We start from the raw sequence: 27,613 nt of genomic DNA on the forward strand, positions 1-27,613 counted from the left end.
TTGATCAAAGAATCCTGAAAAAATTTACTCAACTGTTTTAAATATTGATAATAATAATAATAATAATAATAATAATAAAATGTTTCTTGAACAGCAAATAAGCATATTAAAATGATTTCTAAACGATCATGTGACACTGAAAGCTGGAGTAATGATGCTGAAAATTTAGCTTTGATCACAGTTATTTTAAATTGTAAAAATATTTCTAAATTTTACTGTTTTTGCTCTAATTTGCATCAAATAAATGCTGGTTTTGAGCAGAAGAGACTTTGTTAAAAACTTTTGACTGGTAGCATGTATATATTTAAAATTTTATTAAAATGTTAAACCTATTAAATGTTTAATTAATATTTAATTTTACATAAATATACTATCTTTTATTCTGTAAGAATTTCATACCCTATTTTGTACCCAATTTATGGACTGGTCCAAAACCTTTTCAAATGCGTTGTTGATGTTCTTGTAGTATTTGGTAGACATTCATATGTTTGCAGTGCGTATGCAGTCCTTGTGCGGAGCAGAAGCAACACTGGCTACACGAGCTTATGTGCTTAAAAAGTATAAAAATTTTTATTTTCTGAAAAAAATGGCAGATCGTTTCGCTAGATAAGACCCTTCTTCCCAGGCTGGGATCGTTTAGAGCCTTTGAAGCTGCATTTAAACTACATTTTGGAAGTTCAAAATCAGGGCACCAATGAAATCCCTTATATGGAGAAAAAACCTGAAATGCTTTCCCCAAAAACCATAATTTCTTCATGACTGAAGACAGAAAGACATGAACATGTTGGATGACAAGGGGTTGAGTAAATTATTTGTAAATTGTTGTTCTGGAAGTGGAGTTCTCCTTTAAACTATAGCCTACTTACACTCTCACAAACATTTAACTTAAAACATCGGCATTGACAGAAACATCCGATCCCTTGTGCCTTTTCTTTGGCATTTAAATCTTTATTACAAGACATCCTGCAGATCACAAAGAACTTTGTTTTTCTACCTCCACAAGTGCCATTCATCATGTCGCCCTGTTTATCTAAAAGTGTGTTTTTCCTTGCTTTAACCTAGCCAGAAGCCACATGTGTTGACTGTAAAAACAGTAGGCTTTAATTATATAAATTTATGGTATAATTACTACATTTTTGTGTCAATCCATGCTCATTTTTACCATGAACAATGGGCTGTCACTTTAATTCAACACATGCAGCACAGCACAATAGACTCGCTTTATTGCTCCTGGATCGCATTGCCGGACCACATCCGTGTGCAGTGTGAATGCGCTAACCTGTTAACATGGGCACAGAAGAAAACGCACACCGCATATGCACTGCAAACGGGCCTTAGATTTGGGAATGTTGGCTCCAGCGCAGAGGTCTGCTGTGGCCCTCTTGTTGAAGCCTCTAAATCTTTGCTTTAAGCAAATATCATTACCAGTCTTCTGCCCCACCACATGACCTGTGATTAATTGAACACCCCAATCAGGAATAAGGGAAGCCATTCATTTATGGCTGGTTTGTATCTCGCATGCTGTAGCAGTTCTGCAGTCTTGTCTAATTTATTTGTAATGGGGCTTGCAGTGGCATGCCGTCAGTTGATTTATTGACATCCTTTGGTTTATTGCTTCAGTCCTGAGGGGGCAAAATTGTGGTCCAGTAGCAATTTGGGAGTGACCCATTTTTTATTTTGGCCCAGTTTCGTCAGGAAACGGCACTGCGTAACCTATACGTTGTGATTGCTCGTGCAAATCCCCGTGGAGGCTTAAAACCATGACTTGGCAGACTGGAAGCATCTTTGATACGAGACATAATTCGCCTAGCACTCCAAAAAAAGGGGTCCCACACATGGGAGATTAATCAGATGTTGACATCAGCATTGTCAGGAACCATGGGATTTGCCATAGCTGGCGTAACGACGACCAAAATTGGCCTGAGAGCGTGGTCTCTTTGTCTGCTTTTTACTGTGAAAGTTTTTTCCTTCTTCCTCCAAGGTTAAAGTATTAAATTTGCTCATTGTATGCTTGAAATCATCTTCCATCCATCAAAAATATTACCATTTGTGTTTTTGGATCACTGTTGTAATTCTGAGTCATTTTGGGTTTTTGGACAGCCCATTATGCTTTGATTGGAACATCTAGTACACACTACTTTTTTTTTTTTTTTTTTTTTTTTTTCCTTTATCGGTTTACCTCATCTAAGGCTTGTTTAGTCATTGGATTCTTTCTCATTTTATGCCAAGTCATCCATTTATTTACTAGCGAATCCACTATTTAAGCAAAACCAGTCGTTCCGTTGAGCCGTGATGTCTATAAGAGGATCATATATTCAACAAAATGATAAACACAGCGCTCGACATGTCAGCAGAAACAAAAACACCGAAATACCCTTCTGTTTTCCATGTTCCCACTATAAAAAGGTGGCTTTGATTTCACACTGTTTTTATCAGGAGTACATCATGTCTGTTACGGTCCATGCAGATATGGAATGAGCGTTTTAGGGCGAGACACGTGCTGTCTAGTCTGGTAAACGTGGAATAATCAGGCTTGGTTAGTACACTGATGAGTACGGAGAACCACAGGCTCCCGTTCTTCCTCTGGAGATGGTTGAGGTCTCCATGGTGCCCGGCGTCCACAGAAGCGACAAAGCTCCCTGTTTCTTTTTATTATTGGGGTTTCATTTCTTTACAGCAAATTAAAGTGGATTAAGTGGCGTCTGAGAACGCACGTTATTTTCAGCATATGTCCTTCATTAGATGGGCCCCCACACCCAAATGTGCTGAGGTTTGGCATTGGATGCCTTTCACATTGTGTCAAAGCTGGCACTTGAGAAATCTGGGCTGTCTGATGAATGGATACAGCACCTACTATTTCTACTACTAGATTCACTTAGAAACCAATTCTCTGATCTTGTCTAATAATAGCTAAAATACATGTCATTTCAAAATTTATTGATAAAGAGATGATGCAAAGAATAGTTCACCCAAAAAATGAGAATTTGCAGAAGATTGGCTCTCCCTCAGAACATCTGAAATGTAGATGGGTTTGTTGCATCACTGGAGTGAATGGGTGCCGCGAGAATGAGTCCACACAGCTGATAATTACATGACATTAATCACAATTAATCCACACCACTCCAGTCCATCAATTAACGTCTTGTGGAGCCAAAAGCATGGAAGGATTTTTGTTTTGGTTTGTCTAAAAATTATGATTTTTTTTCTCTTCCTTGATTAGTTTCTAATCCATAACGGTTCATTCACACGGGGCGTCAGTGTTGATGCTTCATGAAGCATGTCTGAAACTTGGTGCTGACTCGACTGCCATAGGGACAACAACCAATCACATTACTTTTCTGGTGTTACATGAACATCATTGGCCAGCATCTGCACTAGGGTATTTGCTAGGCATGTAATGATATCAAAATCTCAAAAAATGATTATATTACAATATAAAGTCCATGATGTGATATTTATTGCAATAAAAAAAAAAAAAAAAAAAAAAAAGACAAATAAAGACTTGGAAAACAAAAAAAACATTTTGCCCATTTTAAAGTTAAATTCTTCTGTCTAATGCACTTTGAAAGTTCAAAATTAAGAACTTCAACCCATGTTCCTAGGAAAGCGTAAGTTGGAAAATTGACTTGTACCTGAACTTTAATGGAGAAGTTCACTTCCAAAACAAAGATAATGTACTCACCCCCTTGTCATTCAAGATGTTCATGTCTTTCTTTCTTCAGTTGTAAAGAAATTATGGTTTTTGAGGAAAACATTTCAGCATTTTTCTCCATATAATGGACTGATATGGTGCCCCGATTTTAAACGATCCCAGCTGAGAAAGAAGGGTCTTATCTATCATAACGATCGATTATTTTAATAAAAATAATGCAATTTAAATACTTTTTGTTGGCAAATGCTCGTCTTGTCTTACTTTGCCTGGGCTGTTTTTGTTCCAGTTCATGACAGAGGGAGAAAATACGATTGGAGTTTTTGACATACCCTAACTGTCTTGAGTCAGGATACACAGAGTTCAGGGAGAGAAAGGCAAGATGAGCGTTTGGGATTAAAAAGTATTTAAATTGTATTTTTTAATAAAAAATAACCAATCGTTTCGCTAGATAAGATAGATAGGGATCGTTTACAACCACATTTGGGATCGTTTGAAACTGCATTTAAACTGCCTTTTGGAAGTTCAGAATCGGGGCACCATAGCAGTCCATTATATGGAGAAAAATGATGTAATGTTTTCCTCAAAAAACTTAATTTCTTCACGACTGAAGAAAGAAAGACATGAACATCTTGGATGAAAGGGGTGAGTACATTACATGTGAATCTTTGTTTTGGAAGTGGACTTCTCTTCTTTTTAGTTGTGATGTTCTGTCTCAGTCTAAATTACATTCACACTCTTGTTTTGGAAGCCAAACAAATTTGATTGTAATAAGAATAACAACAATTTTATGTATTATTGATACTCCTATGACAGTAATAGCCATATGTTGTAAAACAATTGCACTGTAATACAAGTAAAAATTTATATTTCTAATGTATGTTATTTCTGCTTTACACTACAGCAGAGAAATTACAATTTTTCCTAATTTTTTCACTTGAAAGTGATATTTTGAATTTGGTTTGCACTAATGTTGCCCATTTAAATTACTAGCTGTCAGCAATTCATACTGCACTTTTAAGCTTTTATTTTGACCGAAATGGCAGTAGGTCTACAAAAACACATCTCTCTACAAATCTAGTTAAAAACGGTAAAAATCTGCTCCAAAAAATAAAGCATAGCTGGTGGCTGTTGCGTTCCCAAACGAGTTCACTGCATTCATCGCATCACGAGCACGATTCGCTTTGAAACTTGCTGTGAAAACAGACTTGAGCTTATATTATGCTTTCGGTTTTAGTTTATTTGACAGTTACTGTGCCAAAACATAATGGCCCAAAACACAACTTTAAAGACCACCATGTCCTGATGGGCAATGGTAAACAAACTTGGCTTGCTGTCCTTAATGGAGGCTCGAACCCGAGGTTCGGCTTGAGCGCAGAGTTCAACCCCCCCATTGCGATATTACCTAAAGGGAGAATAACAGAAACAGAGGAGGAGAAGGGGAGGTGGAGAGATGCCGGAAGAACGGAGGCTGGGACGGTGCAATGAGGGCTGCTTGTATAGGCTTGTAATGATGATTGACAGGACTGAATGATTAGGCTCCTCCCGAACTTGAGTTTGGAACTTCATTTATGTTAGAATATTTTAATAATCTACACTTTTTGCTCGGAAGACCTGTATCGTTTCATATCGTCATGTGACCATGATAATATTGAGACAGTTTATCGCGATACCATGATATTGATAATATCGTTACATCCCTAGTATTTGCATAATGCGATCTGATTGCCTGATGCCTGCATTGGCGCTTCAAGAGCTGAAACTTTTTCAACTTCTGCCGTAAGCAACGCCCATTCCAAGTAAATGAGAAGCGTTAATACCGATGCCTCATGTGAATCAAATGGAAGTATTGTTTTTCTTCTCTGTTGTGACTTCCATCTGAGTATAATAAATGAATGGAAAAGGGAAAGTGTAAGTTAGGAACAGTTCATTGGTTGTCGATTGAATTTTGAGATGCGGACAGAGGCAGATGTACGCAGGCCTGCAGGCTAAATAAATGGATTCCTACACACATCACCAGAAAGTAGTTTATTTCACAGGAAGATCAGAGTCAAATTTTGATTAAAAATTATGAGCTCTATTAAAAAAAAATAAATAAATGTATGCATGAATGAATTTGCAATGTGATCAATAACATGCATTTAGAAAGTAAATAGTGTTTTCATTTTAATGTCAACTTTAAAGGTGAAATGTGTAATTTCTGCAAACAGAATGGCTAAATAAGAACACTTACAAACACTCTCCCCCTCCTCCATTGGTCAAAAAAAAAGCTAGCCCCACCCCAAAATCATGCCATTGGTTGAGCTGTTGCTGTGGCAGTCTGGTCAGGATTCTCAATCAAATGGAACAATGTTTTGTCAGCGCTTGTGTTTATAGGATTCTGACACCCTCAAAATCATTTACAGTGTGCTAAAAAAAAATACCCACATTAGAATTATATCCGCAACTTTTGTACAGACCACTCCATTTTCTTTAGAAATCTAGTTGATCTGTTCTCACACTTGTGTTAATATTGGTGTGGTTACAGCAGTAATGGGGGCCTGGCAGAAGCAGTTATTATGGGGATCTTTGTTCTTTGTTTACTTGAGTTCCAAATATCTTTGCATTTCTTTTTGTGGTGGTTCTTATTGGTTTGTAACATCACAGTAGTAAAAGAGATGCTATATAGTGTGCTATAAAAGGGTACTACATTTGAAGATGTGTACTGTAACGGTAGAGTCTGGTGTGAGTTCAAAACACAACTCCACTGTATATGGCTGAATCTTTTTTTCTAGTCTTTTTCAGTGCGCACATATATATATATGTATATGTATATGTATATGTATATATATATATATATATATATATATATATATATATATATATATATATATATGTATATGTATATATATATATATGTGTGTGTGTGTGTGTATATATATATATATATATGTATATATATATATATATATATGTATGTATATATACACATACATATGTATGTGTGTATATATATACACATACATACATACACACACACACACACACACACACACACACACACATATATATATATATATATATATATATTTTTTTTTATAAAAATGTATTGTTATTTTGGAACAGAAAAATGCTGTAAAAATGCTACAGTAAAAACCTTTAAAATGTACAATTTAAAATTAAAAATTAAAAATAAAAAAAAGTATTAATTTATTTTAGATAAAAAGAAAATTGCCACATAACTTATAGTTAAAAAAAAAAAAAAAAACAGTAAAAGATTTCCAAGAGTCTCATACATTAATATCTTTTGTATAAATAATGTATTTTTTTCTTAATTTTTGTTATTAGTTAACATGTTACATTAGGGTATTTTGTGTGACATTTTCTGTTGTTTAGTTAACAATTTGTTTTGCTACCTGTGTTACTATTGTCGTTATTAGTACATTGTAAAGCAAAGAGCAGATTTTTTATTATTTTTTTAACAGGGCATATTATAGTGTAGCACAAACAGTTAAAACTTGGTTGTTTTTTTTTCATATATAAAATACTTAAATCTGAGTATGAGCAGTAATAATAAAGATGGTTGCCTTAGCAAACCCAAGTAATTAAAGCAAAGGGAAAGGGAAAATGTTATGAAATGATACTGCTTTGTGAAATCTACTTGCACAAACTCTGGCTAGTAGACTGCTGTTTTCATACTAGGGCATGACAGATTTTCCTTAAGCCGCCCATACCTCTGCCAAGGAAATAAACACAACCATAGATGTTTACCTCCAGTGAGTCAAAAGTCTTAGAACTCCGGTGGAGTTCCTAGAATCGAATTAATCTGACTGCTCTGGTGATAATAGGAATGTAATCGGGTCTTTGCCCACGTTCTTTCTGGACGTGTGTGCTCAGCTGTAGGGATTTCTAAGAGCCGCACACAGGCCCAAATCAAGCCATACTGGCAAAGCAGAATATGCTGGAGATTGTAGCTCTGACATGCTCATGTTACACCAAACTGTGAGCTGTAAGCACATTTTCATCTGATAAGCGTCCACACACATAATCAGTAACCACGTTTGTTAATTTATTCAGGATATGGACAGACGGGCCCAGAATCACACAAGCCTGGTTATGACTCCATTGCGTCTGCGGTGTCTGGTATGATGCACATCACTGGTCCTGAGGTGAGAGAAATGATCTGATCGTCAGCATCAACAAGAAACAGATACCTGTCCCAAACCCACACCAATGGTTTTAACATCCAAAACAATTACACAGTTGTATATCCTGTTCTTGGTCCTTCATCTCCTGTTTATTTTATTGTTTCTTTTTTGAGGATGGAGACCCAGTCAGACCAGGTGTCGCTATGACGGATCTGGCCACTGGTTTATACACTCAGGGAGCCGTAATGGCTGCTTTGCTTCAGCGACAGAAAACAGGACGAGGTCTTCATATAGACTGCAATCTTCTGTCTTCACAGGTATGACACACACACAAAAAAAAGCAAATACGTTCACCCAGAAATGAAAATTTTCTTACCCTCAGGCCATCCAAAATGTAGATTAGTTTGTTTCTTCATCTGAACAGATTTGAAAAAATTTAGCATTCCATCACTTGCTCACCAGTGGATCCTCAGTAGTAAATGGGTGCCGTCAGAGAGTCCAAACAGCTGATAAAAACATCACAGTAATCCAAAAGCAATCCAGACCACTCCATTCCATTAAATAACATCTTATGAAACTAAAAGGTGTGTGTTTGTAAGAAACTAATTCATCAAGACATTTTAACATTAAACATTAAAGTCCATCATAACTCTTCCTCCAGTGAAAAGTCCATCTCCTGTTGTCCTTTCACTTCAAAATCCACAAACATATCTGTTTTGGACTGTTTTCACCTCTAAACAGTGATTGATCTATGCATACTTCTTTCCTGATTCAGACAAAATGACTTTTTTTCCCTGGAAAAAGCAATATTTTGGATAGAGGATGACTTATTTTATTTTGAAGTTAAAAACACCTTAATGCTGAGTTAGTTTCTTACAAACATGCAGCTTTTCACTTTACAAGATGTTAATTGACGGATTGGAGTGTTGAGGATTGCTTGTGGATTATTGTTTTGTTTTTATCAGCTGTTTGGGCTCTCATTCTGACGGCACCCATTCACTGCAAAGGATCCATTGTTGAGCAAGTGAAATTTTGTCCAATTTCTCCAAATCTGTTTCCATGAAGAAATAAACTCATCTAAATCTTGGATGGGCTGAGTTTCAGTAACTTTTCAGCAAATTTCCATTTTTGGGAGAACTATTCCTTTAATTTAGAAACAAATTAAAGGAACAAAAACACAACGAACAGCGGGTCTCTTTCACTAAACGTGCATACGCACAAATTGGAGGCCCCTGGTGAGCCCTTATATGAATATGTTTTTAAATATTTTAATATTAATTAAATGAATACATGTTAGAATGAGGTTAGAAACAAATTAATTTGAGAAATATCTATATTCATGTTTTTAAGCATAAGTTAAAAATAGACTTTCAAATATTTTATCTTATTTTATTATTTATCTTAATTTCAGTCAAATATTTCTGTATAATGATGCTAAACTGTATAACTGATTGTTGTTCCAGGCAGCTGATCAAAGCACACTCTCTATTCTCTCATTAAAAAATCTTCACAGGTACGACACTTAGTTATCTGCAAAAAAAAAAAAAAAGAAAGAAAATAAAGCACATTCAAGTTCACACAGATATAAAAAAAATATATACTCACCCGCAGGCCATTCAAGATGTAGATGAGTTTGTTTCTTCATCAGATTTAGAGAAATTACTTGCTCATCAATGGATCCTCTGCAGTGAATGGATGCCAAAAGAAAGAGAGTCCAAACATCTGATAAAAACATCACAATAATCCACAAGTAATCCACACCACTCCATTTCCATTCATCTATTAACATCTTATGAAGCGAAACGCTGTGTGTTTGTAAGAAATAAATCTGTCATTAAGGCTTTAACTTTAAACGGTCACTTTTGGCCAAAATTAGAGTCTATAATCCATAATAACGCTTCCTCCAGTAAAAAAATCCATCTCCTGCTTTCCTCTCACATCAAAATCACCTTAATGCTGAGTTAGTTTCTTACAAACATGCAGCTTTTCACTTTACAAGGTGTTAATTGATGGATTGGAGTGTTGAGGATTGCTTGTGGATTATTGTGATGTTTTTATCAGCTGTTTGGGCTTTCATTCTGATGGCACCCATTCACTGCAAAGGATCCATTGTTGAGCAAGTGAAATTTTGTCCAATTTCTCCAAATCTGTTTCCATGAAGAAATAAACTCATCTAAATCTTGGATGGGCTGAGTTTCAGGAATGTTTCATCAAACAGCAAATTTCCGTTTTTGGGAGAACTATTCCATTAATTTAGAAACAAATTAAAGGAACAAAAACACAATGAACAGCGGGTCTCTTTCACTAAACGTGCGTACGCACAAATTGGAGGCCCCTGGAGGGCCCTTATATAAATATATTTTTAAATATTTTAGTGTTAAATTAAATTAATACGTGTTAGAATGAGGTACAAATTCATTTGAGAAATAGTTATATTAATGTTTTTAAGCATAAGCTAAAAACAGACTTTCAAATATTTTAGCTTATTGATTATTATTTAGCTTAATTTCAATCAAATATTCCTATATAACGATGCTAAACTATATAATTGATTGTTGTTCCAGGCAACTGATCACACTTCAGTCTCTGTTCTCTCATTAAAAAAAAAAAAAAAAAAAAATCTGCAAAAATAGCACATTCAAGTTCACACAGATATGAAAAATATACTCACCCTCAGGCCATTCAAGATGTAGATGAGTTTGTTTCTTCATCAGATTTAGATGTGTGCCATCAGAATGAGAGTCCAAACATCTGATAAAAACATCAGTGTAATCCACAAGTAACCCACACCATTCCATTCCATCAATTAACATCTTATGAAGCCAAAAGCTAAGAAACAAATCTGTCATTAAGACGTTTTAATTTTAAAGTGTCGCTTTTGGCCAAAATTTGAGTCTGTGATCCATAATAATGCTTCCTCCAGTGAAAAAGTCCATCTCCTGGTGTCCTCTCACAAACAAAATCCACCCACATATTTGTTTTGGACTCTTTTTACCTGTAAACGGTGCTTGGTCTGTGCATACTTCTCTTCTGATTCAGACAGATGACTTTTCACTGGAGAAAGCAATATTTTGGATAGAGGACGATTTAATTTATTCACAAGCAGTGAACAGTTTGAAGTTAAAAACACCTTGAATGCTGAATTAGTTTCTGACAAACACACAGCTTTTCACTTTACAAGACGTTAATTGATGGACTGGAGTGGTGTGGATTATTTGTGATGTTTTTATCAGCTGTTTGGCACCCACTTACTGCAGAGGATCCATTGTTGAGCACGTGAAATTTCTCCAAATATGTTCCCATGAAGAAATAAACTCATCTAAATCTTGGATGGGCTGAGGTTAAGTAACTTTTCAGCAAATTTCTTTTTTTTTTTGGATAACTTTTCCTTTAGAAACCAATTAAAGGAACAAAAATACAATGAATAATGGGTCTAATTCACTAAACGTGCGTACACACGGCCCCTGGAGAGCCATTATATAAATACGTTTTTGAATAATATTAATGTTCATTAAATTAATACATGTTAGAATGAGGTTAGAAACAAATTAATTTGAGAAATAATTATACTCATGTTTTTAAGCATAAGCTAAAAATAGACTTTTTAAATATTGTAGCTTATTTTCTGGCTTAATTTCAATCAAATATTCCTGTATAATGATGCTAAACTGTATAATTTATTGTTGTTCCAGGTAACTGATCACATCACATTCTCTGTTCTCTCATTAAAACAATTACTAAGAATTTACTTTCATTTCACTCAAATCAAGATTTCACTTCCATTAATTAATTTTGCAGCATTGATCCAAAAGCATAATGTAACGTTTCCATTAATTAAAAAATGAATATGGCCTGGTTTCACAGACAGGGCTTAGACTAAGCCAGGATGAGGCCATAGTTCAATTATGACATTTAAGTAATTTTTATAAACGCGCCTTAGAGAAAACATTACTGGTGTGCATCTTAAGACAAAACAAAGGCATTGATATATTTTAACATCAGTCAGTGCAAGTTTCTTTCAGTTGAAACAGCTCAGACTTGCATTTTAGTCTAGGACTAGGCTTGAGGCTTGTTTGTGAAACCAGGGGACATAATTTTTCATTCAGAAAACATTTAGAGAAGCAGATATTCGTAGCATGTAGAGATGGAACCAGTTGAAAGCCTCTTTAATGTGATTCAGTCCTTTTCTGTCACTTGAAAGTATAAGTGAATTGCTGATACAGGGCATTATTTCACTTTCATGTTTTTAAACGGACAGTTCAATAACACTGACCATGTTTGATGTATTCAGTATTTCGTAGTATATCTGCATGATGAAATATTCAGCTCTTATAGAAGTATCCCTTATTCAGATTTCAGGACTGTTGTCTCTTGCCCAAAATGTGAAATGAACTTTTTAAATGAAACCAGACTGCTGTGTTTTGTTCCCTGGAAGTGAGTTTAATCTGACCCATTCCCTACTCTAGAGAAAACACGAACGTTTTACTTTACAGTATAAATAAATCAGCTGTCCATAACTGTATAAGCGTATAAACCAATCGCTATCCCCAGCTACTAGACTTCAGCATGTGCTTTTTAATTTAACGTGATGGCTTGATAGTGTGGTTTTTCTCTTACTTTGAGTGAAAAGAATATACTTTTCTCAGCGTTCGTAGCGTATGCCTTACTTTTTCACCTCAAGTATTGTTTCAGTGCAAATGATACAGTGCCATTTCATGGCTTTTGAATAAAGTTCAAGTGAAGTTTCTAATTTATGTGGTCATTTTAAACTTGAACTTTAAGATTAGTCACATGTACTTTTTGGATGACTTTTCTACTTTATGTAAGTGGTGACTCAGCTCAATTTGTTCCTGTCGTAAATAATAGTGTGGTAGGCTTGCTAAAGGGTAAATGCTAATTCATAAGCATTATGTATTGTAAGTAGCAGTCGGCTTTCCTGTCATGCCACTGTGAACTTCATGCACAAATCAGGTTTTGAGACAGTTAAATACCTGTCCTTGTGGAGAAAATAGCACAGCATTTACAAATGTGATTTTGAATAATTTGCGCCTGCCGTTTGCTATTGCTTCCTGAATGAGGGACTTTAAAAAATGTCACGGCGCTCGTACCGCGCCTCGCCTGCTGACCGCCCGTCCTGGCCGGAAATGCGAGATTACAAAGGATCTAAATAGCAGCGCTCGCACAGAAGACGTCAATGCCGTAAGCAGCCGGCTGAGATGCCAAGATTGTAGCATCATGGGAATCAATGGAGTGTGAGACACTAAGTTTACTTGTTCATGAGAGTGTGTTGCTGTCTGTTGACGGTGATATTCAACAGACTTCACTGTGTGCCAGGAGAAATCTGATGCATGACATTTGGTTCGCTTGGTGAATGTTTCATATTGCCTTCTTGTTTCCTAATTGCATGTGTTTATTGAAAACTTAAAGACTTGGATGGAGACGTACAGTATAGCAATTTCTTTCAGATGACTTTTGCATCTGCAGTATCACTTAACAGGATTTTTTTTGTTGAGTTTTTCACCATAGTAACTACCTGAAACCTCAAATACCCTCTTCAGCTGCGGCTGCTTTCTGAGCTGAAATTCTAGTTTGACTCTTGATAAACAGATAAATATTTGCATGCAACAAAACTTGTTTTTCATTTTAAGCTGAATGACAAAAGTGTTTCCTCCACACAGCTTTGAAACGGAACTCATTATAATGGCTGAATAAGAAATGCATTAGAAGAGTCCAAAACTCACAAGGCAGATTTGCTTCCACTGTTTGTTTGAAATGAACCGCTTTGAGTTTTGCAGAAATTTGACATTTGAAACTGTGTCGAATTGCTGAGATTGTGGAGGGATTGAGGAGCTGTTATTTTGCAGAAATTTGAGTTACATTTAAAGGAGAAGTCCACTTCCAGAACAACAATTCACAAATAATTTACTCAGCCCCTTGTCATCCAAGATGTTCATGTCTTTCTGTCTTCAGTCGTAAAGAAATTATGGTTTTTGAGGAAAACATTTCAGGATTTTTCTTCTTATAATGGACTTGATTGGTGCCCCGATTTTGAACTTCCAAAATGTAGTTTAAATGCAGCTTCAAAGGGCTCTAAACGATCCCAGCCGAAGAAGAAGGGTCTTATCTAGCGAAACGATCTGTCTTTTTTTTCGGAAAATAAAAATTTGTATACTTTTTAAACACAAAAGCTTGTGTAGCCCAGGCTCTGGGATGCGCATTCACAATGTACTATTGAATCATGTCGAAAGGTCACGCGGAACTACAGACCCAGTGTTTACAAAGCGAACACACAAAGACTAAGAAAGTGCAAGTAAGTCAAACACGGTTCACAGTTTACAAACAAAAAGGTACAAGGATGTCGGACGATTCTGAAGTTGTAGGAGAAAATAAGTTTTTCGCCATACTCTACTTTTTTTTAGCCGGAGTACACAGACGATGAACTTTAGACGTGATTCGTAGCAGTGATGGGAAGTTCGAATCATTTTACTGAATCAGACCTTTGAGTCTCGTTCAGCAAAATGAACGAATCTTTTTTCGAGTCATTTCGTTCATTTTAGCAAAATATAAATTAAAATGTTACTTGTTACTTCCCTAACACATCTACTGCTTACACAAACATTGATCACACTACAAACAAGACAAAACTATAATGCTATAAGAAACAGAAAAGATTAATTCATTGTTTACCTGGGTCTTTAGTCTATGATTAGCTCACCTTACCTGTTATCTGACAAGTTTTTGGGTTTGAGTCATTCGTTCATAACGTGACATCCCCATAAGCTCAACCAATGTTGTGTGAGCCGGAAAAAGAACTGATTAGTTCATATCTCAAGTCTTCGGGTTTGGCAACGATTTTAAAAAAACCCGAAACCCGAAGACTCGAAACAGGTGAACTAATTCCAGTACAGAACCTAATAGGATGTTGCGCATGCGCGACTGAACTAATCACTTCCTAAGACGACTCATTCTTCCCGAGTCACATTAAAGATTCGTTCAAAATGAAAGAATCGTTCAAGAACGACCCATCACTAATTCATAGCATCGTGCACGCGCATCCCGGAGCCTGTGCTACACAAGCTTAAAAAGTATACAGATTTTTTATTTTCTGGAAAAAAAAGACAGATCGTTTCACTAGATAAGATCCTTCTTCCTTGGCTGGGATCGTTTAGAGCCCTTTGAAGCTGCATTTAAACTACATTTTTAAGTTCAAAATTGGGGAACCAATCAAGTCCATTATATGAAGAAAAATCCTGAAATGCTTTCCTCAACCATAATTTCTTTAGGACTGAAGACAGAAAGACATGAACATTTTGGATGACAAGAGGATGAGTAAATTATTTGTCAGTTGTTGTTCTGGAAGTGGACTTCTCCTTTAAGGAGTTTTAAGGCAAATGAGTAACATTTCCAAAGTTTAGATCTAATCTTTTAATATCCTTAAATATGAATGTAATGAAACAAAATGCGTCACGCTTTCTGTCACAGGAAGGTCTATCCGGTTGCATTCTTTCTAAATGTTCTTGCTTGGGTAATGAAGGACCTGCCGGAAATATGCCGGAAATGTGCTGTCTTTGCTCGTGCTGAGCTTTAATTGCTATGTGACTAATCACTTGAGAAATGCAGGAAGATACCAAGCGCTTGACCATATCAACTATCCTGAGCCATGACGTCAAAGGCAGCTGACAGGGAATAATAAAACTTTTAAAGGCATAATAAAAATTCAGTTTTTCTTACAGGTTTAGAACAACTTGAGGGTGGGTAATTGAGGGCTGAATTTTAATTTTGGGTGCCTTTAAGAGCACTCTAAAAAGGAATCAGGCACTGATTGTAAAAAATGGTATTATGCTCTTAAAAATAAAAGTTAAAAATGGGTTTTTTTAAGTCTGTAGGGGGTAAGGTTTTTTTTTTTTCATAAGTCTCTTATGCTTTCCAAGGCTGCATTTATTTAATCAAAAATACAGTAAAAACAGCAATATTATCATCACCCCAGTCTTCAGTGTCACATGATCTTTCAAAAATTATTCTAAAATGCTACGCAAGAAACTTTTTTTGTCATTATTATTGTTGGAAATGGTAATATTTTTGTGGAAGCTGTGGTACTTTTTCCTCAATATTCGAAAGAACTATTTATTTAAAATAGAATTTTGTAACATTATACTGTCTTTACTGTCACGTGACCAATTTAATGAATACTTGCAAAATAAAAGAATTAATTTTTCAAAACAAAACAAAAAACAAATCAATCAAAAACTATAACAACAATGAAAAGCTTACTTATATATGGAATCAGTAATGTTTTTTAAAGAAGTCTCTTATTCTCATCAAGGATGCATTTATTTAATCAAAAATACAGAAAAACAGTAATTTTGCAAAATGTTATTACAATATAAAATAATGGGTTTTTTTTTTCTAACAATGCAAGTGTAAGCCGGCCATAGAATCAGACGTAGGCGGGGGATCCATGTGCAACGTAACTTTATTACAGGCGAAGTCAAACAGGCAGAGGTCAATCAACAACAATCGGGAACAGAGCAGATGATCCAATACAGAAACGATAATCCAGGCAGAGGGTCAGTGGGCAGGCAGCAAGAATCGTGCGAGAATAAACAGTCCGATCGGCAATGGGAAGTCAACAGATGTAAAGGAAAACGCTCAGGATTGTTAGAAAACTCTAGCCAAAACTTCGCGAGGAAACGCCCGCGAAACGGGTCCATAAATGGCCGCCGGAGGAAGTGCTCCGAACGACCCGGAAACGGAAGGACGGGTCCCAGGCACGGGCTGATGGGAAATGTAGTTAGTAGTCCGGGGATGGCTCCCGCTGAAAGCGACTAGAGGGAGCCACAGAGACTGCCGTGGTAACAGAGCCCTCCCCCTGCGAGCGACTGCTGGCGCGAGGAGGCACCCAACGCCGGGGTCTGCCCCTTCCTCGGGGGGCTGGTCGATCTGGGAGTTGAGTGTGAAAGTCAGTAGTAAGAGAGGGGTCTAGGATGTCCCCGGAGGCGACCCACGATCTCTCCTCAGGGCCGAAGCCCTCCCAATCGACCAAATACTGCAGCTGACCTCTCCGGCGTCGGGAGTCCAGGATGGTGTTCACCCGGTAAACCTCCTCGCCGTCGACGACTATGGGGGCTGGTCCCTGGGAGGCGGTCCCCTCTAGGTTCTCCACTCCGGCCGGATCGTCAGCGGGCTTAAACAGGGAGACATGAAAGGTGGGTGAGATTCGGTATTCGGCAGGCAATTCAAGACGGTATGATACAGGAGTGATTTGTTTTATGATCTTAAAGGGACCCACGTACCTGGGACTGAGCTTTTTGCAAGGGAGACGGAGGCGGAGGTCCCGGGTCGACAGCCAGACCCACTGGCCGGGTTCGTAGGCGGGATTGGGGCGGCGCCTGCGGTCGGCTTGTTCCTGATAGCGGCGGATGGCGCCCTGGAGGTGGACGTGAGCACGGTCCCAGGTCTCCTCGCTGCGCTGGAACCAGGAATTAACGGCTGGCAGGTCAGAGGGTTCCCCTGACAAGGGGAACAAGGGTGGTTGGAACCCTAGGGTACACTGGAAAGGGGTGAGGTTGGTGGCAGGCTTGCGGAGAGAGTTCTGGGCGTATTCAGCCCAGAACAGGTAACGGCTCCAATCCTCCTGATGGCCGAGGCAGTAGGAGCAGAGGAAGCGAGTTAGCTCTTGGTTCAGCCTTTTGACCTGGCCGTTGGCCTGTGGGTGGTACCCTGAAGTAAGGCTGACGTTGACTCCCAGGAGACCGAAGAAGCTGGCCCAGAGTCGAGAGGTGAACTGGGGACCTCGGTCGGATAGAATGTCCTCAGGTAGCCCATAGAGCCAGAAGACCCAGTTGCACAGGTGCTCCGCAGTCTCCATGGCGGTGGGGAGTTTGGGGAGTGGGATGAACCGGCAGTCCGTAACAAAATCTATGGCTAGATGGGACCAAGGGTGCTGGGGCGCCGGTAGAGGCTGAAGTAGTCCAGCGGGCAGGCGCCGCGGTGTCTTGGTGATGTTGCAGACGGCGCAGCTCTGCACGAACTTGATGGTGTCGTGGCGGAGGGTTGGCCACCAGAAACGATTGTGGAGGAGGTGCAAGGTAGCCTCGATGCCTGGGTGCCCCCGAGCTCGGTGCTGTGTGAACCTGGCTGAGGACTCTAGGACGTAAGCACAGAGGAACGTAGGTGAGGCTAGGAGGGCATTCCGTGGGAGTGGGGTCCTGGAGTTGGGCTTCGGCAATCTCGGTCATAAGATCCCACGTCACCGGGGCGAGTATCAGGGTGGTTGGCAACACAGGTTCTGAGGAAACGACAGGTTGACCGGGTTCGTAAATGCGAGACAAAGCGTCGGCCTTGGTGTTCTGGGTGCCTGGTCGGTAGGAAACTTGGAACTGGAACCGAGTGAAAAACAATGACCACCTGGCCTGGCGATGGTTGAGAACCTTTGCCGATCGTAAGTACTCCAGGTTCCTGTGGTCGGTGAGCACCGTGAAGGGGTGTTTAGCTCCCTCAAGCCAGTGCCGCCATTCCTCCAGCGCCAGTTTGATTGCCAGCAGTTCCCGGTTGCCAACGTCATAATTCCTCTCAGCAGGACTGAGTTTGTGCGAGAAGTAGGCGCAGGGGAACATCTTGGACGGCTCGCCGTGTCGTTGGGACAGTACGGCCCCAACGCCGGTGCTGGACGCGTCCACCTCCACTATGAAAGGTCGATCCGGGTCGGGGTGATGGAGAATGGGCGCGGTGGTGAACCTTTGACGCAGGTCGTCGAAGGCCTGGAGGGCCGGTTGGGACCAGGCTAGGCGAGAAGCCCCCTTCCTGACCATGGCCGTGAGAGGAGCTGCGACGGAGCTGAAGTGGCATATGAAGCGTCAGTAGAAATTTGCGAAGCCCAGGAAGCGCTGGAGCTCTTTGAGTGTGCTGGGACGCGGCCACCTCAGGACCGCATTCACCTTTTTCTCATCCATAGCGACCCCCTCCGCACTGATGATGTAACCCAGAAAGGAGATCGTGTTTCGGTGGAATTCGCACTTCTCCTCCTTAGCGTAAAGCTGATGCTTGATAAGGCGTTGTAGTACCAGTCTGACATGGTTGACGTGCTCGGAGAGGGATCTTGAATAGACCAAGATGTCATCAATGTAGACGATCACCCACCGATTGAGCATATCCCGGAAGACCTCATTGACAAAGGATTGGAAACAGGAAGGACTATTGGCCAGTCCGAAGGGCATCACCTGGTACTCGTAGTGCCCCGAGGTGGTCGAGAACGCGGTCTTCCACTCGTCCCCCGCTCGAATCCTGATCAGGTTGTAAGCAGAGCGTAAGTCCAGTTTGGTGAAAATCCGGGCGGATCGCAGCTGTTCCAAAGCTGATGGAACGAGGGGCAGAGGGTACCGGTACTTGATGGTGATCTCGTTCAGGCCGCGGTAGTCAATACAGGGGCGGAGCTCCCCGTCCTTTTTCTTCACAAAGAAGAAACCCGCCGAGGCGGGCGAGGTCGATGGTGTGATGAATCCCTTGGCCAATTCCTCCTGGATGTAAGAGTTCATGGCTTCGGACTCGGCCCGGGACAGGGGAAATACCCATCCTCGGGGCGGTGATGTTCCTGGGATGAGATCTATGGCGCAATCCCCCGGTCTATGAGGTGGTAGGCGGGCGGCCTTAGCGCGGCTGAAGGCTTCGAGCAGGTCCGAGTAATCCGAGGGGATCGAGTTGAAGGTGTTGTTGGGGAGTAGTGGCTCTCGTGTAGAGGAGGTGGTGCTTAGACAGTGCTCTTGATAGTAGGGTGACCAGTGGGTGATCGTGCGGGTGGCCCAGGAGACAGTGGGCCCATGTTGGTTGAGCCAGGGGTAGCCCAAGATGACGGGTGTCTGAGGTGAGGTGATTACGAAGAACCGTATGGTTTCCCGGTGTGAGGGTTCAATCTGCAGGTGGACGTTGTCAGTGGTATGTCGAATTTTCCCGGTTCCTAGCGGTCGCCCGTCGAGGGCGGCCACTGCCACATGAGGGGAACAAGAGAGAAGAGGCAGATGGTTAGACTTCACGAAGTCAGCGTCAATAAAGTTCCCAGCCGCACCAGAATCAATCAGGGCGGTAGTATCCACACAGGTATCGTCAAACAAGAGCTTTACTGGGAGGTGACAACAGTTTGTAGGAGGTTTAGCGGAACTCACCGAGGGAGCTGGGCGAGGAGGTCGAGTGGGACAGTTGGCCCGAATGTGACCGGCCTGTCCGCAGTAAAGGCAGAGATTACCACGCAGCCGTCTCTCCCTTTCCTCCTGGGTTAACTTGGTAGCCCCTAGCTGCATGGGCTCTGGTGCGGGTTCGCCGGTGGGAGCCGACATGGATGCAGACTGGAACGGTCGAGCTGGCTTGCGAGACCTCATTAGGTTATCCACTCGAATGGAGAGATCAATATATTGGTCCAAAGTAAGATCCTCATCCCGACAGGCCAGTTCCAGCTGCAGGTCTGGGTGGAGACCCTTACGGTAATGGAGTTTCAAGGGGCCGTCGTTCCATCCACTCTGGGCGGCTAAGGTCCGAAAGCTCAGCGCGTAGTCCGCGGCGGTCCTCCTGCCCTGTCTCAACGCCATGATTTGTTCCCCAGCGTCTCCACTCTCCGTGCAGGGTTGGAAGACCTTCTTAAACTCTTGCAGGAAGGTAGCGAAGGAGGGGAAAGTGGGGCGATCCAGGCACCAGACCGCTGTGGCCCACTCCAGAGCCCGTCCGGAGAGAAGCGACGTGACGAAGGAGATCTTACACTCGTCGGTGGGGTACAGATGCGGTTGCTGATTGACGAACGGTGAACATTGCAGAAGAAAGCCTTTACACTTGGTAGCAGTACCATCGAACTTCTCAGGAAATGCTAAGCGTGGTTCTGATGTGACAGGCTGGGCACTCGGGGGGGGAGACGCGGGCGGCGACGCTGACTGAAAGCTCTGCAGAGCTCTTACCAGCTGAGCAGTGAGATCCGTGAGGCGATCCAACTGTTGTTCATGAGCGAGGAGCCTTGATGCTTGTGCGGATAACTCCGTAGTGAGTTGTTGCACGGTGGCTGCTTCAGCTGGCGGTGCATCCGTGGCGGAAGCAGTCGCTGGATCCGTCGATGGCGAAGTTTTCTGTAAGCCGGCCATAGAATCAGACGTAGGCGGGGGATCCATGTGCGACGTAACTTTATTACAGGCGAAGTCAAAGAGGCAGAGGTCAATCAACAACAATCGAGAACAGAGCAGATGATCCAATACAGAAACGATAATCCAGGCAGAGGGTCAGTGGGCAGGCAGCAAGAATCGTGCGAGAATAAACAGTCCGATCGGCAATGGGAAGTCAACAGATGTAAAGGAAAACGCTCAGGATTGTTAGAAAACTCTAGCCAAAACTTCGCGAGGAAACGCCCGCGAAACGGGTCCATAAATGGCCGCCGGAGGAAGTGCTCCGAACGACCCGGAAACGGAAGGACGGGTCCCAGGCACGGGCTGATGGGAAATGTAGTTAGTAGTCCGGGGGATGGCTCCCGCTGACGGCGACTAGAGGGAGCCACAGAGACCGCCGTGGTAACAGCAAGTCTATGCTATTATTTTTTTATTAGTTTAACACATCCTTGGTGAGTAAAAGTATTAATTTCTAAAAACTGGAGTAACAGCTGATGAAAATTCAGCTTTGCATCAGAATAAATTATATTTTAAAGTGTATTAAAATAATAAATAAATTAAAAACAAAACATTATTTTATATTGTAAAAACATTTTGCAATATTACAGTTTTTTTTCTGTATTTTTGATCAAATGAATGCAGCCTTGATGAGCATAAGAGACTTATACAAGTCTTACTGATCCTACACTTTTGAGTGGAAGTGTATCGCTCAGAGACTGCATTTATTTGATTTAAAACTCCAGAAAAAAACTGTAATATTGTGAAATATTATTGTAATCTAAAAAAACTATTTTCTATGTGAATATATTTTAAAATGTAATTTATTCCTGTGATCAAAGCTGAATTTTCAGCATCATCACTCCAGTCTTTAGTGTCACATGATCCTTCAGAAATCATTCTAATATTCAGATTTATTATTAGAATGTTGAAAACAGTTGCTTAATATTTTGTTGGAACCTGTGATACCTTTTTCAGGATTTTTTTATAAAAAGTTAAAAAGACCAGCATTTATTTAATGTAGAAATCATTTGTAACAGTATAAATTATTTTCTAATTTTGTTAGAAAAGATTCCTTTTTTGAATAAATGCTGAAATTCTTTTTTTTAAAAAAATTATTCATCAAAGAATCCCCCAAAAAAAAAAAAAAAAAAAAAAAAAAATCACAGGTTCCAAAAAATATCAAGCAGCACAGTTTCCAACACTGATAATAAAAGTAATAAATTAGCATATTAGAATGATTGAAGGGTCATGTGACACTGAAGACTGGAGTAATGATGCTGAAAATTCAGCTTTGCATCACAGGAATAAATTACATTTTAAAATATATTAACATAAAAAAACATTATTTTAAACTGTAATAATATTTCACTATATTACTGTTTTTTTTTGTTTTTTTATGTGTTTTTGATTAAGTAAACGCAGCCTTGATGAACAAGATAATTCTTTAAAAAAAACATTAAATATATATGTTTATTTTCAGTGAAATCATTATAATTTTTTTTTTGGTCAGCAACAGTACTTCCAATGCAGCTTTATATTATGACCAAAAGAAGGTATTTTAAAAGGCCTTGTAATCATGCGGCCTGAAAGTGCTGCCCATGTAGGCAGCTGTGTTTTGGAACAGAGCCTTGGACTCTGTATAAACCTAGCAAATGAATAGAGGGTTCAGAATCGGGCATCTGAGTTACATCTGTTGTCCCGCACTGGCCTTGCGAAGAGCTGTACTTTAAGTCGGTCATCTTGTCCCTTTAGATTTCTGAGAAGATCATTCAGAAGATCCACAACGCGTCCGATTCTTGTTTCTGACATGATACCGCAAAACCTTTGTGCAGTAACGAGTCAGAGCGCTCGTCCCCTGAATGATACCACTTTGAAAGAAGGATGTGGTTTCCAGAAATGGTTCCAATAATGCGATTGTTTGTGATCTTCTGTTGTGGTTCGAGTACATTCTCTCTTGGAACTTTTTTTCCTCGTGTCCCTCATACGCTTTTAATTGCTTCCCATTTCAAGAGAAGCCGTCCGGTCTCTGCTCGATGACTGTGCTGGATTTTGTGTGGTATTTTTCCTTGTACATCAGATTCAGAGTGGCTGGTAGGAATTTATCGGATGCATATGTCTTATCTGTGGGCTGAAGGGATGATGGGTCACGGTTTCTGCGGTAGACCCTAAGCTGGCAGAGATAAGTGAGTTCCGCCTCTTTCCAAACATTCCCCACCGATCATCCTGTGGTTGTAGTAATCTAACCCTCCAGCAAATTTATAGGTTCTCTGCAATAGCAAAAGCACCGGGGGCATTAGATAACCACACCACACAGTTTCCCTTAATTCAGATACAAACATGGGTATTTATGGGCAGCATTTTATGTCCTGGGAAAACCTTGGGTTGTTTGGAAATCATTATTCTTCAATTCAGTAATATAATGTCTCCATGGTTGTTTCCGAATTCCTGTACGCTTTGTGACTATTGGCATTCCTGGACATACTAGAATAGGGCAAGTTTGATACTTTAGTTTAGAAAACAATTCAGATGACTAAAATATGACTAAAACTAAATGACATTTTAGTCAAAAGACTAAAACTAAGTCAAAATTGCTGTCAAAATTAACACTGATTTGGTCTTATGCACCTCAGTTTTTGAGTAAAAGAAAGCATTATTTGTGGATTATTTTGGCAAAAACAGAGGTGTGTGCACTCAATTCAATGTGGCCTACGACAAATCAGTTTAAAAAATAAATACAAAACCAGTGCTAATTGAAAGAAAACAAGGTGACACAAAGATTTAATCCAAGATTGGTAATAATATAGCATAATGAGAGGTTTGCAAGCAATTCTTTTACAGGCTGGTCAAACTTAAGTAAATATATATGGCGTGTTTGCCATCCAGCAATTGCAATACGCTTTGTGCTTTGTAACTTTAGATATTGTCCATGTCATCCCCCAGAAAAGGCACTTTTGAAAGGCACAATATGTGAGATTGTTTGCTTAAAATATCCAAAAACCACTGTTTTACCTCACATACGTATGACCAGAAGAAGCGGAAGCGGTCGACTTTGGAATAACAAAAGCTCCGCTGCTTTCGAGCCGCATATCGCGCTCATCTTTCATTAGCAATTGCTCCAGCGTCCTCGTTTTCCTTCCACAGCTTTCAGCTCCACCATGCTTCATACTACAGTAATATGTCTTTAATACACTAGCTCATCCATAGACACGATTTCTTGCAGAGTCTTGTCGGATTGTATCAGCTGTAGGGATGAAGACTACGACTCCCATGATTCCACACACAATCACGGTGTCATGAAATTACGCCTTTGGTTCTTTGTTTTGAATATGCGCCCTCTAGCAGCAAAAACGTACATATTATGCCTTTTAATGTGGTGTGACAGATTGATGTAGCCCCCTCAGTTCAATTAGCTTGTGAACTGATCATCTCTTTCTCTTTACTACAACTTACTGCACAAAATAAACAAAAAAAAAAAAATCCCATCAGGTATGTTGAAAGAAACAGCCATCAATGAAATGGCTAATTGAATCAAATTGCAAGCTTGTGAAGGCCAGTACCCATTCCTATACAACAGTACGTATGCCATGTTGGCACTGACCTTTGATTAGTGATTAACCGATAATCGGTTTTCCTAATTTTTGTTTTTTGATATTAAAGCATTTTTACAGTATCTGATATTGATTTTGTAATACCATAACTAGGGCGCTATGATTTCTGTGAAGCGGAAAACGCTGATGGAATCGCGGAGTCCAGTCATAAAAACGGATTTAGTGAATAACGCGGAATGTCATTAAAGAACCTCTGACTGAATGGTTCTTTGTGCAACCAAAAATGGTTCTTCTACACTGTAAAAAAAATAAAAAACACAATTTGTTAAGTCAGCTTAAAATAATTTGTTACCCTGCTGCCTTAAAATTTTAAGTTCAGTCAACTAAAATAAGTTTAGGCAACTTGAAATGTTAAGTTGGACTAAGTAACAACTTAGATATTTGTGTTTGCTAAACTTAACAGATGGGTAATAGTTGATTCAACTCAAATATCTAAGTGGTCACTTAGTATAATTTAACATTTCAAGTTGAATAAACTTTTTTTTTTTTTGAGTTGACTGAACTTAAAATTTTAAGGCAGCCAGGTTACAAATTATTTGTATAAGTTTGAATGAATTAATTAATAGGTCATTACACTTAAATCAAACCACAATATGGACTAGTATCTGTAAATATTACGTTGCAAAAATACCATTTAAATGTGAATCCTGAATGCTCTGGGTGTCTCTGTTTTAATGAATGGAGCAGACGAGTGGTTTTGTTTACTACACACACTGAAACGCATGCGACGCTCGTGGTGATTTCAGCGTCTGTCGTCTCATTAAATGAGGGCATAAATACACGAACAATATCTGCTGAGAGTCACTATATACTAGCGTTATAACATATACACACAGAAATGTAAAGGTAGACACGGCAACCTGTCAAAATAAAAGTCCGGTTTAACTTGAAGACATTGTTCCAGAAATATATTACTACTATTACTACTACTCCTAAAATGAAACAAACATTATTTTCTAGGGTATAATCACACAACATTTCTTCCATGTTTTAATTTTAATAGTAAATTCCCCTTTGTTTGCCAAAAAAAAAGCTTTGCTTAATTTTCAATAATTAAAAGATAAATGAATGATTATTTTTTTATGCCTTCATTTGATAACCAGAACATTTTAAATACACAACACAGAATTTCTGAGGGTAAAAAAAACTTTCATAAGGCTATTTTAAGAATAAATGTGAAGTATGCATTCAAATAATTAGACATGCTAAAACACAAAATTTGATAACAATAAAACAAATGGTGAGAAAAAAATAAAACATTTAATAGGGCCCTAAACATGTCATTTTTGTTAAACCTTTATTAAATTGATGTGATTTTAATTAATTAGACATGCCCTTTGATTAATAAAATTTAATTTAACCATTAAAAAGGAGTTAATGGTAAAAACTGGAATCCAGGAAAAAATAAAACGGAATTTGGGAAAAAATAAAACGCATTACATAGGGCCCTAATCATAACCATTGGTATATGGCTTTTTGCGTTTTGAGAATTGTGGACAAGATCCACATTATGGCAATGCATCTTTAAGTAGAGAAGAGAAAGCAAGAGCGTTCACAGGTGAAGTAACTTGATTTGATTTGCAGACCACTCTATTTATTGATGTAGAAATAAGAGTTCTGTTTAAAATTGCATTAAAAATTGTCATTGTTCAATAAATAAATATTAGTTATGCATATTGGTTATCGATTACATAAACATGCAAATAATTGGTATCGCTATTGGTTCTCAAAAATCTGTATTGGTCGATCTCTAACTTTGACCTTTGACCCTACTTTTTGCGTAAATGACCACAAGGAACTTTCTTGTAGCTCTTACACTTTGAAAAGCTGCCTAGCTTTGGTTCTTCGTTCCTTTTTCAGCTTTTCAAAATCTTTTTGTTCATTATTGTCTCCTAATGGAATAACGAAGCATTCGCTGATTCGCTTGAAGTTGCAACACTTTTAGCTTTTGCCACCCTGAATAAGTTTAATTCTGGAATTGTCAATCGTAAAATGAACAGCTGTTTGTAGAAAAATCAAACTGACAACATAAAGACAGTTATGAGAAAAAGAGCCTTCAGAGCTCATAAAAGTATTTTTTATTAACAATAAATTACATATTAAAAAAATGTTTTTTATAATGTTCTTGAAATACTACATGCATTTTTCATCAGTGCCTGGGTAGAGTAAGGTAAAAGAAGTATTGACAATTATGCAGGGTATGTCTTTGGTTTTTGTTTTGAGTGAAACAGCTTGAAAAGTTTTAAGGTTTTTCTCAGATGTTGTGCCAAGAACAAGTTCCGAGCTCAGGAGAGAAGGCTGGGGATGCGCTTTAGTTCATTCTATTGTGTTTTAATTGGAAAATATCTGGCTAGAGGAACATATGTGAAGCAGATTTGGAGAGCGGTGATATCAAGTGACCTCTTGCTACCCTGTAAACGTTTATCACGTGTTAAATTAAAGGTCTGTGGTGTGAGTGTAACAAGATGCTACTTGGCTTTCCTGTCTTTGACGTTATAGCAACCTTATTTACACACTTCGCTGTAGGTTTCTGTTGAGTGGAAATGCTGAGGACTCTTGAGTTTGTAGGGCAGCAGTGGGTCTGCTGGGAAATTACTTGAGTTCAGTTCCTGCAAGTCAGTTCACTCAGTGGCTTTATTTCCAGTGCCTCCAGGCACCGACTTTTTAAGGCACACGTTTAGCTAAAAAAAAAAAAAATTGAAATTGAAATAAATAAATCATGCTGGATAAATAAATAAATACATATATCCCCTTTTTAAGTATATCCCCTTTAACAAACAAACAAAAAAAAACTAAAATCTCCAAATCGTCCTGGTTGAAATTAAGATCAGTAAATCAATCAAGACAGAAAGAAAGAAAAAAAAAAAGAGGAGCAGTACATTTAAAATATATGAAATACAATAAATACAAAAAAAAACAAAACAAAAAACCCCCTAAAATTTCCAAATCATTCTGGTTGAAATTAAGATCAATAAATTAATCAAGAAAGAAAGAAAGAAAGAAAAAAAAGAGGACCCAATACATTTAAAATATATGAAATACAATAAATACAAAATAAATAAATAAATAAAATAAAATTTCCAAATCGTCCTG

General features: G+C 39.0%; 1 protein-coding gene across 5 annotated transcripts in view; it reads left to right on the top strand.

Annotated features, from left to right (window-relative positions):
* The window catches only part of sugct (succinyl-CoA:glutarate-CoA transferase), a 167,561-nt gene that overhangs the window by 5,231 nt on the left and 134,717 nt on the right, over positions 1 to 27,613 (top strand). For all 5 annotated transcript variants that reach the window (XM_051097775.1, XM_051097777.1, XM_051097779.1 and 2 more), the window contains exons 7-8: positions 7,706 to 7,797; positions 7,950 to 8,093. In XM_051097775.1, the coding sequence (XP_050953732.1) occupies positions 7,706 to 7,797; positions 7,950 to 8,093 (236 nt within the window). The remainder of the gene's footprint in view (positions 1 to 7,705; positions 7,798 to 7,949; positions 8,094 to 27,613) is intronic.

The sequence above is a fragment of the Labeo rohita genome, chromosome 24, assembly GCF_022985175.1.
Source record: "Labeo rohita strain BAU-BD-2019 chromosome 24, IGBB_LRoh.1.0, whole genome shotgun sequence".
Taxonomy (NCBI): Eukaryota; Metazoa; Chordata; class Actinopteri; order Cypriniformes; family Cyprinidae; genus Labeo; species Labeo rohita.